Source organism: Ochotona curzoniae, unplaced genomic scaffold (genome assembly GCF_017591425.1).
Source record: "Ochotona curzoniae isolate NIBS_2020 unplaced genomic scaffold, NIBS_Ocur_1.0 contig_1302, whole genome shotgun sequence".
Lineage (NCBI taxonomy): Eukaryota > Metazoa > Chordata > Mammalia > Lagomorpha > Ochotonidae > Ochotona > Ochotona curzoniae.
In genome coordinates this window covers 15,685,708-15,698,272 of record NW_024465035.1, presented here as the reverse complement: position 1 = coordinate 15,698,272, position 12,565 = coordinate 15,685,708, and the positions used below count along the sequence as shown (strand labels likewise).

At 48.4% G+C, this 12,565-nt stretch overlaps 1 protein-coding gene across 2 annotated transcripts in view; it reads left to right on the top strand.

Annotated features, from left to right (window-relative positions):
* Positions 1–12,565, top strand: part of GLB1 (galactosidase beta 1) — an 81,033-nt gene that overhangs the window by 32,504 nt on the left and 35,964 nt on the right. For both annotated transcript variants that reach the window (XM_040964130.1, XM_040964141.1), the window contains 3 exons: positions 1,830–1,951; positions 2,048–2,088; positions 5,124–5,236. In XM_040964130.1, coding sequence (XP_040820064.1) covers positions 1,830–1,951; positions 2,048–2,088; positions 5,124–5,236 — 276 coding nt within the window. The remainder of the gene's footprint in view (positions 1–1,829; positions 1,952–2,047; positions 2,089–5,123; positions 5,237–12,565) is intronic.

Below are 12,565 nucleotides of genomic sequence, written 5' to 3'. Positions count from 1 at the left end.
CAATTTGTGGCAGAGCCTCTCCAGCTGTAAAGCATTGGTGAATGTCGTGAAAATGCCAAAACTCGATCCCTGAGTCCCCAGTGTGGCCTGGGATTCTGCATTCCTGACAGGTAGCCAGGCGACAAAGAGGAGGTACTTTGTTTACCACACGTTGAGTTGCGGGTCTCTGCAGGTGTCAGTGCTGTGTCAGAGAGGGGTGGCACCCTCCAGGCAGGAGCAAACCGTGGTGAGCTCTCATCCCTCCCTGCTCACTTCTGCCATAGTAAGCGATTACTGTGATGGTTATTCAGCCCACCTGTCACTTCTTCACAGCATGCCACGTTGCTCCGCTGTCCACACATCCTTATTTGTTTATTATCTGCCCCGATTGCAGATAACCTTCTCTACTTAGTGAGCCATGCAGAGCCTGCGTTCCTAGACCCCGGTGGGGTTCCTTCCTGGAACCTGAAGCCAGGAGACCCTCACAGCTCTCTTCCCCTCTCAAGCAGGGAAGCGCCATAGAGAAACGGGGAGTGTTTGCCACCTGCCCAGCGGGACACATGGTCAAGTCTATCTCAACTTAAGTCAATCTGGGACCAGAAAGTCTATATCCAGCCCAGTGATGAGTTTTATATTTAAAAAGACATTTATTTTTATTGAAAAGGCAGATTTACAGAGAGGAGAGACACAGAGAGAAAGATCTTCCATCCACCGGAGCAGAGCTGAGCTGAGCCAAGGCCAGGAACTGGGAGCAGGAGCTTTCTCCAGGTCTCCCATGTGAGTGCAGGGTCCCAGGGCTTTGGGCCATCCTCTACTGCTTTCCCAGACCACAAGCAGAGAGCTGGTTGGGAAGCAGACTAGCCAGGACACAGACCAGTGCCCGTATGGGATCCCGGTGTTTGCAAGGGGAGGATTAGCCAATTGAGCCATCATGCCAGGTCCCAAAGGGTGAATCTGAAGCTGTTTATTTTATGGTTGTTTGGCTGTTCCAGTCTTTGACAGTTAAGCCTTTGCTGTTGTATCGAAACTGAGGATTTGTTTGCAAAATTGAAACCATTTAGCAGCATTGCCCCTTGCTGTTCATGCAGCTGTATGGAAATATTTGAATGCTCAGACCCTTATCTAAACAATGTAATACCTGTATGCTTTAACTCATCTCTTGATCACTTACAACACAATGTAAATGTAAGTAACTGGTATACTGTGTGTTTAGGAAATGATGACAAGAACAAAGAAGCCTGTGTTCAGTGCAGGCACTTTGTTTCCCAAATACTCCAGTCCATGGTTGGTTGAATCCAGTCCATGGTTGGTTAATGCTGCCCGTAGTGGCAGCGTCCATGTGGCCACTGGTTCAAATCCCAGCTGCTCCGCTGCTAATGCATCTGGGAAAGCAGTGGGAGATGGCCCAAGTGCTTGGGTCTCTGCACCCATGTGGGAGCTCAGAAGAAGCTCCTAGCTCATGGCCTTGGGCCAATCCAACTCCAGCTGTCACAGCCATTTGGGAAGTGAAACAGCTAATGGAAGAGATCTCTCTCTCCCTTTTTCTCTTTTTCTGTAACTCTGCCTTTCAGATATAGATATAGATGTATATATATGTGTGTGTGTGTGTGTGTGTATGTTAAAAAAAAACAAAAGAAGGGGTTGACTGGACTTGCACGATGTCAGGTGAGGTTCCTGCTTGGTGCCTGAGGGCTGTTGACTGCAGTCCTTGTTGCTCCCTCTGCTCTCAGTGAAACATCCGCTTCAACCTGCTTATTTACACAGTGGGTTGGATGGGGCATCCCAGGGATGCCCTAGTGTTTCAAGGTCCTCCGTGTGTCTTAAGCTATGTGTCCTTTTTTCCTTTTCAGGTCAATTCCGAGTTCTATACTGGCTGGTTGGACCACTGGGGTGAGAAGCACAATTCAGTGAAGAGTGCAGCGGTGGCTTCTGCCCTCCATGACATACTGTCCCGGGGAGCGAACGTGAACATGTGAGTCTTCTGTGTGTGTCGGGGGCTGGACGAGGGTCCCCACAATAGTCAGGAGGCTCCCAGTGCAGTATTATATCTGCTCTTGTTTCCTTGTAGGTACATGTTCATAGGTGGGACCAATTTTGGCTATTGGAATGGTAAGAACAATTTCATCTCTATTTGTGCAAACGATGCTACCGTGTTTCTAATGCTTGATTTGAGGGAATGGACCTAGACTGTTTTTGTTTTTAATTTTTGTCTGTCTTTCTTTCAGATATCTAATAGGGTAAGAGCCATATTGGAAACCATCTTTCTGTAAAAGTTTTTGGGAAGCTGTGACTAGAGAAATGTAGAAATCGTATAGTTTTCAATCAGGGTGTGAGAAGGTGGTTTCTTTGGCCACATCGTCTGGTGTGATCTTGTTTTTCTTTCAACGTTTTCTTTTGCGGAGGTGTCATTGACACGTGACGAGCAGAAATGAGTGGAAAAGATTCTTGTATCTTACACAAGAAAGAATTCACATGGGGGTGAGCACCATGGCGTAGCAGATAAAGTCCGCCCTTACAGCTCCACCATCCCATATAGATACGCCCAGGTTGTGTCCTGGCTGCTCCACTTTCAGTCCAGCTCCCTGCTAACGGCCTAGGAAGACAACCTGCACCCACATGGGAGTCCCAGAAGAAGCTTCTGGCTCCTGCCTTCAGACCCGGCCAGCTCCAGTCATTGTAGCTAGGGAGTAAACCAGCCGATGGAAGATCATCTTGCCTTCTCACTTGTAACTCTTTCCAAAAATTTTAAAGAAAAAATTGAAAAGAAAGAGTTCACTTTTACAGAGGAGTGACAAGGTAGCACACAAAACAGAGACTGCTGGTAGAACTGGAAGAGACTTATTCTTCCTGTCCATCCTGCCCCACCCCCAACCCCACAGGGGCCAGTTTCTCAGCCCACTTTCCCAAAAGCCGGGATGTCACATGTATTCAGGTCAACGTGGAGGTCCCTTTTGAGCGCCGGCTGCATGCTTGACTCTGGCTGACGACTTGGGGGGATTTGTGAGACACAGCCTGTGTGCCTGGGGTGCACGCAGAAAGGTGTGGGGGGAGACAGAAGAAGAGGCCACCTGGGGCACAGGCACAGCCACTGTCCCGGGAGAGATGGACAAGAGCTGCTCACAGCCATGGAGGTGCTATGGGTTCCCTTTGCAGCTCACGGAAGGGATGTTGTTTAACCTTCACTCCCTGGAGGCAGCTGACCTGCTGGCAGAGAGCCCCCACCTCTGGTTAATACGAAATGAGAGTAAGTGGCATGCTGGGGGGAACTCAGTGGGTTGAGTGGCCCAGTTCTCTCAACGTGGATTTTGTGCAGGGAATAAGAAAGCACTTGAGAGTGGACCTGATTCATAGCCTTGCTCTTCTGTCACATTTACCAGCCTAGTTCACTCAGGGCTGGCTGGTTTCACTGTTACTGAGCTGTGGCCAAGGAATTTATCCCAGGCCGAAGATCCTATTTTGTGCCTCACTTATTTACAAAGCAGGTTGGAAGGCAAGTTAATACGCAAGCCGCTTGGTTCTCACACGTTGCGTTGCAAACCGCTCTCTGAAGTAGAAGAGGAAGACGCAAAGCTGCTGGTCCACAGGTGGCAGCGCTGGCCTCACCTGAGAGCCACCCCCCACTCTCCAACCCCCACTCTCTACCCCCCAGTGTTTTGGGAATGCAGAGTCTCAGGTTCCTCCCAGGCCTGCTGAATCATGGGACTCTGGGATGCAGCCTGGGAGACTGTTTTTGATTTGCTTGTCTCTTAAGATTTATTTATGTATTTGAAAAAGTTACAGAGAGAGGAAAGGAGACAAAGAGAAATATCTTCCATCTGCTGGTTCACGCCCCCAATGGGTACAATGACAGGAGCTGAGCCAGGAACCAGGAGCTTTTCTGGGTCTCCCACATGGCTGCAGGGGCCTAAGTACTTTTGCCACCCTCTGCTGCCTTCCTAGGCTATAAGCAGACAGCTGGATCAGAAATGGAGCAGCCAGGACTCGAACCAATTCCCATAGGAGATGCCAGCATCACAGGGGGTGGCTTTACCCACTCTGCCACAATGGCAGCCCCTGGAGTCTGTGTTGTAACAAATTCTACACAAAGTCCTGCCCAGGGATACTGTCTCATGCCCACGAGCAGCCAGCCTCAGAGACAAAACTGGTCTTGGCTTTGCCCCTTGGACCATCCGTGCCAGAGACACTTGCTGTTTTATTCCTTTTGTGCATACAGTACCGGTGCCAATCATCTGTGTCTGTGGTAGATCATGGGCCACCAGCAGGGGAACAGACCTTAAGATGGCTAGGCCAAAGTGGAGTTGCTGTGTCTTCAGGAGCAATGCCTGGAGGGGGAGTCAGGAGATGCTGGGCTGTGGCAATCTCACCGGTGGCCCCAGGTGAACCTAGGGGAGCCCTGCAGTTGGGATAGCCCTTAAAGGTCTGGAGACTGGAATTTTCTGTCCTCATATGGGTCTGTGTCCAACGAGACAGCTCAGCCAAGGCCAGTGGCCAGAGAGGGACACCCCTGGGTAGGTGGGGGGTAGGCTGTCAGCAGCCTGTGTTCCTGGCCATGGATAGTGGGGAGGGTGATGAGTGAGCCTTGGTCCTGGAGGGGCATTCAAGAGGCTCCCCTGTTTGGTGTGCTTTGAGGCCATTCCCGTGTCCCCAGGGCTGCATGGGGACCTCCATGAGCTCACAGTGTGTGCAGTCATTGCCGGCCTAGACACAGTCCCACCAAGGTGTTCCCATCCCAGGCACTCACCTCCTCCCGGCCGTGCAGGTTGAGTGCTTGTGCAAAGATCAGGGGTCGCTGGGTGCGTGGTGAGATGGAGGCCATGTCGGAAGCCCTCTGTTTCCGGTTGAACGATGTTGGCAGTGTCCCAGGGAATTTCGGCTTATCTGATAGGGGCAACACCTGCTTAACTCAGAGCTTCCGCACAGAGAGCCAACGGGAAAAGCATTTTGTAAACCCTGAGACTCTCAGCCGGGGCCACCCATGGAAAGGAACTTCTTTCTATGACTCCTGCATCCCAGGGGCCTTTCTCTGTCTGCTCTTCCTGGGTGTTGCATGCATTTATTCTTCTGTCTGCAGTGCTGAGCCTGTGGGTTGCAATCCCTGGGAGAGACTCCCACTGGTAACTCCCTGGCACATTTTGCTTTTGCAGGAGCCAACATGCCCTACGTACCGCAGCCCACCAGCTACGACTATGACGCCCCTCTGAGTGAGGCAGGGGACCTCACGGAGAAGTATTATACTCTGCAAAAAGTCCTCAGGAAGGTAGGCGGGTGCTGCGGTGGGCTGGTCTGCAGCAGGGGCTGCCTGAAGCCTGGGGGCTCCTGGAATCCTGGCGTTTACAAGGACGGGTGAGGGCAGCCAGTCACCAGCAAGCCTCAGGCTGGAGGCTTGGGAGAGTCAGCATCAGAGGAGGCCGCTTTGTGGAGCTGCTCGCTTGTTACACTGGGCTGGCACAGCAAGCACCTGCTTGTGTTGTAAGGCCTCACAATCACGTATCTAAAGCAGGTAGACCCATCCCCAGCACCTCGATGTGCAGAGAGTGGGAGCTGAGACTACTAGGGCTACTAAAAGTGAGAGAACGTGTGTGCGCTCAAACGGCCGCCGTGTGTTGGAAATGTTCCGAGGAGGCCGTGAAGCGTGAGGCGGGTGGCAGCTGTGCAGAAGGGTGCTGCTGTGTCTTCCTGTTGGCTGCTTCCTGCTGGCCGGCACCTGAACTGCTTAGTCTTGCTTCTGAAGTACCTAACACACTCAGGTGGGGTTTCCTGTCTCCACTGTGTCAAGAAAAAAAAAAAAAACCCAAACCAAACCACAGTTTTTCTGCTCAGTCACCTGAGTTTTGAAGTTAAAACACAAAGATTTTTCTGCCTAATAGTATGACTTTTTCAAAACTGTGACGCAGGCACGGTTTTCACTGTTCATATATGTTTTATGAACTATCGCAAACATAGAAAAAAAATATATCGTCTAGACGTTGTCCAGCTCATCAGGGGTTTTCAAATGTGTGGTGGAAATGTGTCTCAGGTTATTCTTTCAGTATGAGTTTAATTTCTGCAGAAGTTACAGCATTGCCTCTGATCTCTCTTGCGTGTTGCTTCTGCTGCAGGGTTCAAGTCCCATGTTTGTTCGTTCCTCCCTTTATTTGAAGCTGAAGGTTTTGAAATTTTGTAAATTTTCAAAAAATAAAGGAGCTGAGCTGAGCTGAAGCCAAGAGTCAGGAGAATGCTCTGGATCTCCCACATGAGTGCAGGGGCTCAAGCACCTGGGCCGTCCTTCACTACCTATCAGTGCCTTAGCAGCAAGTTGATTCAGCAGCAGAGTAACTGGAACCTACATGATGCTGCAGTGGGTGAAACTGCTACCTGTGATGCCAGCATCCTATCTGGGCACTGTTTCATGTCCCAGCTGCTCCACTTCTCTTTCTTAAAGATTTATTTCTTTCTTATCGGAAAGGCAGATCAGATTTCCAGAGAGAAGGAGAGACACAAAGAAAGATCTTCCATCCACTGGTTCACTTCCCCGATGGCTGCAACGGCTGGAGCTGAGCCAACCTGAAGCTAAGAGCCAGGAGCTTCTTCTAGATTTCCCATGTGGTGCAGGGTCCCAAGGCTTTGGGCTGTCCTTTACTGCTTTCCCAGGCCACAAGCGAGGAGCTGATGGGAAGCGGAGCAGCCGGGACACGAACCGGCATACATAGGGGATGTTGATGCATTTTGAGGTGGAGGATTAGCCAGTTGAGTCATTGTACCAGTGTCTGTTGTTTGCTTCTAAATAAGTCCATTTTTAAAAAATTCTTTTTGGGGCCCAGCGCTATGGCGCAGTGGTTAAGGTCTTCGCCTTGCATGCCTGGGATCCCATATGGGTGCTGGTTCTAATCCCAGCAGCCCCGCTTCCCATCCAGCTCCCTGCCTGTGACCTGGGAAAGCAGTCAAGGATGGCCCAAAGCTTTGGGACCTTGCACCCATGTGGAAGACCCGGAAGGGGTTCCTGGCTTCGGATTGACATAGCATCGGCCGTTGCGCTCACTTGGGGAGTGAATCATCAGACAGAAGATCTTCCTCTCTGTCTCTCCTCTCTGTATATCTGCCTTTCCAATGAAAAAAATAAAATAAATCTTTAAAAAAAATTTTTTTTTTGATCCTTAAGATGTTCATAAGTGCTTGTCAGTTCTTACACATGAGTGTTTTTATAGTTCATTAATCCCTACTGTGTTTTGCATTCTCGTTGGAGAACAGGGTTTGTATGAATCCTATGCCATAATGTGGTTGTGCTTCACATACAGCAGAATAATAGATGCTCTGTGCGTTCTTGAAAGTAATGCATTTTTTATGGTTGTTGGCTATGGCCTTCTAAATATCCATTAGATTAAGTGTATTAATGGTGGCATTGAATCCGCTTGACGCGTCCACATTTTTTGGTCAGTCTGATTTATTAGCAGATTGTCCTTATAGATTTCTCTTTGTAATTCTGTCACTCTGCGGGGTTATGTTAATAGGAAAGTAAACTGAGAGTTCAAGTTTTCATTGCCATTCTGTGACCCTCTCTTGCTAACCACACTTTTTGCCGTCATGATTTTCGTCTTTGATGAAGTAATCGATCAAGCTCGCCTGCACTCTTGCTATTGGTAATTCCTTGGTGTGTTTTTTGTAATGCTTCAATTGGCCAGGGCTGCAGCAGGAGGCAAGACTCCATCCGGGTTTCTCATAGGTGACAGGGGGGCTCAAGCACTTGGACTGTCTTCCACTGCTTTGCCAGGAGCGTTAGCAGGCAGCTAGAGCAGAAGTGGAGCAGCCAGGGCTTCAACCAGTGCAACCATACAGCTTGCCAATATTGCAAGTGGCAGCTTAGCACACTGTACCACACCACCACCCCAAATGTCAACCTTTTTATAGCCTTTGTCTTTTTTTTTTTTTACCCATATCTTTGTAAACACAAGATAGCTGAATTTTTAAAAAAGATTTCTTTAGATACACAGGGAGATAGGGAGAGACAGGTTTTCCATCTGCTGATTCACTCCCTGGATGGCCACAATAGCCAGGGCTGGGCCAGGCCAAAGCCAGAAGCCAGATGTTCATCCGGGTCTCCCACATGAATGCCATCTGCTGCCTTCTCCAGGTGCGTTAGCAGGGAGCTAGATTGGAAGTGGAGAGGCCAGGACTTGAACCCATGCCCATATGGGATCCCGGAGTTGCAATTGAGTTGACCCACAGGACTGCAGTGCCAGCCCCAGACACCCTAGCGTGAAGTGTCTTTATTGTGTATTTATTCACTCTCATTCATTTTAATTATTGATGCATGTTGATTGCTTCAGCCACCTTATTTTATAACCCCCTGGCTGTCCACCTTTTTTCTCTTCCCTTTCATTGCTTTCTTTTGTATTGTCTGTGGCTTTTAGTTTTGTTTTTATTTTGTTCCCCTCAGCTCTAGTTTGGAAACTGCTTCTTTGCTGAGTAGTTATTCCTGGAAGTGTAATGTACAAACTTCCACGGAAGCACAGCCCGTGCTGGTATATAACTCACTGAGTCTGTGTTGAGTGAGCGTCACCCTGGAGCCCTGGGGAACCCAGACCCCTTTCTGCTGTCAGCACACATCACTTCCCCTACCAGACCCACTACTCTTTAAACCACGATCGATCACAGAGATTGGCTTTGCTTGTTTTCCGGCTTTCTATGAATGAGTTCCCATCATCCACACGCCCTCGTGGGGTCTGGCTGTCCGAAGCTTTAGCATTTAGTTCTAATTACAGCAGCTTAAAACTCATCAGTATCATCACTTCTCTGTACCCCTTTTCAACTCCAGTTTCCTCCCTCCTCTTGACTTCTGCCTAGTTACTGTCATATGTTTTAGTTCATTTTGGGTATTAGTCCTCTTTTAAAAAATATGATCCTAGAAGATATTACTATAAAGGTCTCAGTGTGACATATTTTCCCAAGTCTCCCCACTGTGGCAGGTGTATTTTTGTGGCTTGGTAATGTATGAGCCTCTTTGAACAGGTGAAGCTGGCACCGAGACGTGAGGGTGCTGAGAGAGCCCAGTGGGACCCACAGGCAAGGGCCTTCCAGCCAGAAATAGGCTAGTGAGAAGTTGGGGTGGGACAGGGCACTTTTAACGACTGGTGAGGAAGCCAGTGTGGCTGGATCCCGGGAATGGAAGAGGAGACAAACAGGAGGTGAGTTCAGGGAGGTGAATGGGGAACTGACCTCAAGCAGCCTTTTAGGCCACGCGTAGCTTTGGGTGGGAGGTAATTGTGGTTTGTGTGAGATGAAAGCATTAGAAACTAGTTAGGTTTGTACATATAAAAGTAGAACTGATAGGAGTGGGTATTTAGCCTAGTGGTTAGACCCCCCCAATTAAAGACACTTGGGGTCACAGCACAGTATCTGGGTTTATTCCTGACTCCAGCTTCCTGCCATGGCACACCTGGTGGCTCAACCTGGGTTGAGTTCCCAGCTTTCACCTTTGGCCAGGCCCAAACCTGGCTGTCTTAGGCATTTAAGAAGTGCATAAGCAGATGCGAACTAACTCTCTCCCTCCTCCTCTGCCTCTCCAATTATTTTGTAATTATTTATTTATTTATTTATTTACACTGCAGAATGACAGACAAGGAAGGTAGAGAATGAGATCTTCTGTCTGCTGCTTCACTTCCTCAGTGAAGCTCCAGGGAGAAGGATGTGGGGCAGGCACAGCTGCCAGGGTCGGGAGTAGACCCCGGGGAGGCTGAGTACTTGAGCAGAGCAAAGGGGAAAGGCACAGCAGGGTTCCTAAGCCTTTAACAAGTGGGCAGAGTAAGCGGAATTTGGAAGGGAAGCTCTTCCAGGTCTGTCCTGAGAAACCCACCTCCGAGGCAGCAGGAGACCAACCACCATTAGTCAAAAGATGGTCTGGAATCTGTATAATCTGTGATTCAGTTGCTTATGAATTAATGTGTCTTAACGAGTGGCCATCTCCCCCCCCCCACCTCACCTCCTCGTTCTTTTTTTTTGTCTTTCAAGTTTGGCAGAGAGAAATGAAACTATCTACAGAGATTCAGTGAGCCCGTTCTTTCCTTTTTTAAAAAAGCCCTTATTTAAACATGTTTTAAACAAACACATAAAAATAGGACTTACCTAAGGGGTAACGTATAATATTTTGTGCCACGTGTTATATGTGTAGCAGGATAAATATATCCATCTCTTGAATCTTCCAGCATTTTGTGTGTGTGGTGAGAAAATTCAAAATCCTATCTTCTGTGTCCTGTTTTATTTTGGAGAGAAAAATGTAATACTTAACCATTATGTATAGTCACTCTGCCGAGAACTGAAAGCCATTGAGTCGAGGCATGGCTTCCCTCCGCTCCATTCCTTCCCCCTGCCTTCCCCAGCCTCTGCTAGCCACTGGTGTATTTTGAACTTCTATGAGATTCCGCAGGTGAGCGAGCTCATGTGATATCTGTGTCTCTGTGTTTGGCTATTTCACTTAACCTCATAATCTCCTTTTTCTTCGATGTCATTGCAAATCACTTCATCCATTTTAGTATTCCACCGTGTGCACGCGCCGTGTTTTCTTTTTCTTTCTTTCCAAGCCCACCTGTATCTATCTGGCTTTATTAAAGATTCTTTCGTGCTCGCAATGATGGTGTTCGGTCAGAACAGGGGCAGCAGTTGGTGTTGGTATACATCAACTTTCAACTGCTTTCTCCAGTGGCCTGTCAAAGTCAGGAAGCCCCTGTAAAACCCATTGAGGTCTTTTATTCAGTGCTCCCAGAAGGGAGAGATTAGAGTGAGGCTTAACATCTCACATTTAGCATGTTGTTTAACAGCTTGTCACAAGGTGACCTTGACTTTCGGGAAATTGGAGTGAAAACAACAGAATGATCAACTGGTTGTTCTCTTCGTATGTACCGTGTTTCCTTTATGCATTCGTCAGTGGGTGGATGGATGGCTCCTTAGGTTCTTTCCATTTCTTGTCCATAGTGAATAGTACGGCAGGAAATAGGAGCAAGTTCATGGCTCTGAAGCAGGGTGCTTTCATTTCCGTAGGGTCTGTTCCCCAGAGTGAGATTGCTGAGCCACGGGAGCAGTTGTACTGTCAGTAGTTGGAGGGGCCTCCGCACTGTTCTCCACAGGGACTGTGATTCCTGACATTTCCGTCAACAAGGCACAAGGGTTTCCTTTTGTCCTCATCCTGGCCAGCACTTGTCACCTTTTGTCTTTCTGTCACTGGAGTGAGGCGACATCTCATTTATTTGCATTTCCGTGATCATTAGTGAGCAGTTTTTCCATGCCCCTGTTGGCTAGTGGTCTCTTTTCTTTTGAGACTTTGTGCACTTTCAGTTGCTGATTGTTGAAGTGGTTATTTAAAATATCTGCTTGTATCAGCAAAAAGAAGTTGAACAAGTAAATGCCCCTTCCTGTAGCTCTCTTTCCTTCACCAAAAGCTTCAGAAGTGGGATGTGTCTCCTCCTTAATCCATTTCCAGAATACAGGAGGTACTGGTGGCTGGCGTCATCCAGTGGCCTGGGCCCTTGGGAATGGTGACATCCCAGCAGGCTTATCCATGCCTGTGTCCCATGGCCAAGGCCTCAGTCAGGCATCCGTTGGCGTGCGATTCTTCAAGGCAGTCGAAGCTCATGACATTTGCATTTTCTAAGGTAACTTCTTTGGTGTGGGCAAGACTGAACCAGCATGGTTAACACTTTAACCTCGAGAAAGAGTCATCAAGGTCTCGGCCAGTGCCGCCTCTTCTAGGATGCCTCACAGGGGGCAGGGATGGACTTGTTCTAGGATAATTTTGGGACCCTTTTGGAGAGCTTTATTTCCATCTTTTCACAGGATTTTCTTCAAACATGATAAGTCCAGGAAGTCTTTTAGAGATGGATAACTGTGGAGATGGAATGGTAGGGGAAGGGGGCCTGGACCGAGGGTGGAAGAACAGAAATGGCAGAACAGCCACTTTCTGGGCCTGACCCAGGCTCAGGCTGCACTGGCTGATGGATTGTTCTTGTTGGCACCTGTAATGGCCTTGGCTCGGGGTAGACCCAAGCTCTCTGTCTCAGGCTACCCCTTTGCTGATGGTTGAAACATACACTGCTACATCGGATCATGAGAGATAAGAAAATGAATATTAATGAACAAATGTTAGGTAGCATTATTTTTAATATTTGTTTAGAAGGCAAAGTGGCAGAGAGAGAGAAAGAGAGAAATTGTCCACTGTTTTACTCCCCAAATGGCCACAACAGCCAGGGCTGGGCTAGGCTGAAGCTCCATCTGGGTCTCCCACCTAGGTGGCAGGGTCCCAAATACCTGGGTTATCATCCACTGGCTTTTCAGGTACATTAGCAGTGAACTAGATTGAAATTGGAGCAGCCAGGACTCAAACTAACACTTCCATATGGGATGTCAGTGTTGCAAGTAGTGACTCAATTCCACTGCATTACAGTGGCCCTTTTTAATTGGAAAGGTCGATATACAGAAAGGAGGAAGAAAGGTCTCCTAACCATTGATTCATTACCCAAGTGACCACAACTGCTAGAGCTGAACCAATCCAAAGCCAGGAGCCAAGAGACTGTTATGGGTCTCCTACATAAATGCAGGATCCCAAGGCATTGGGCATCCT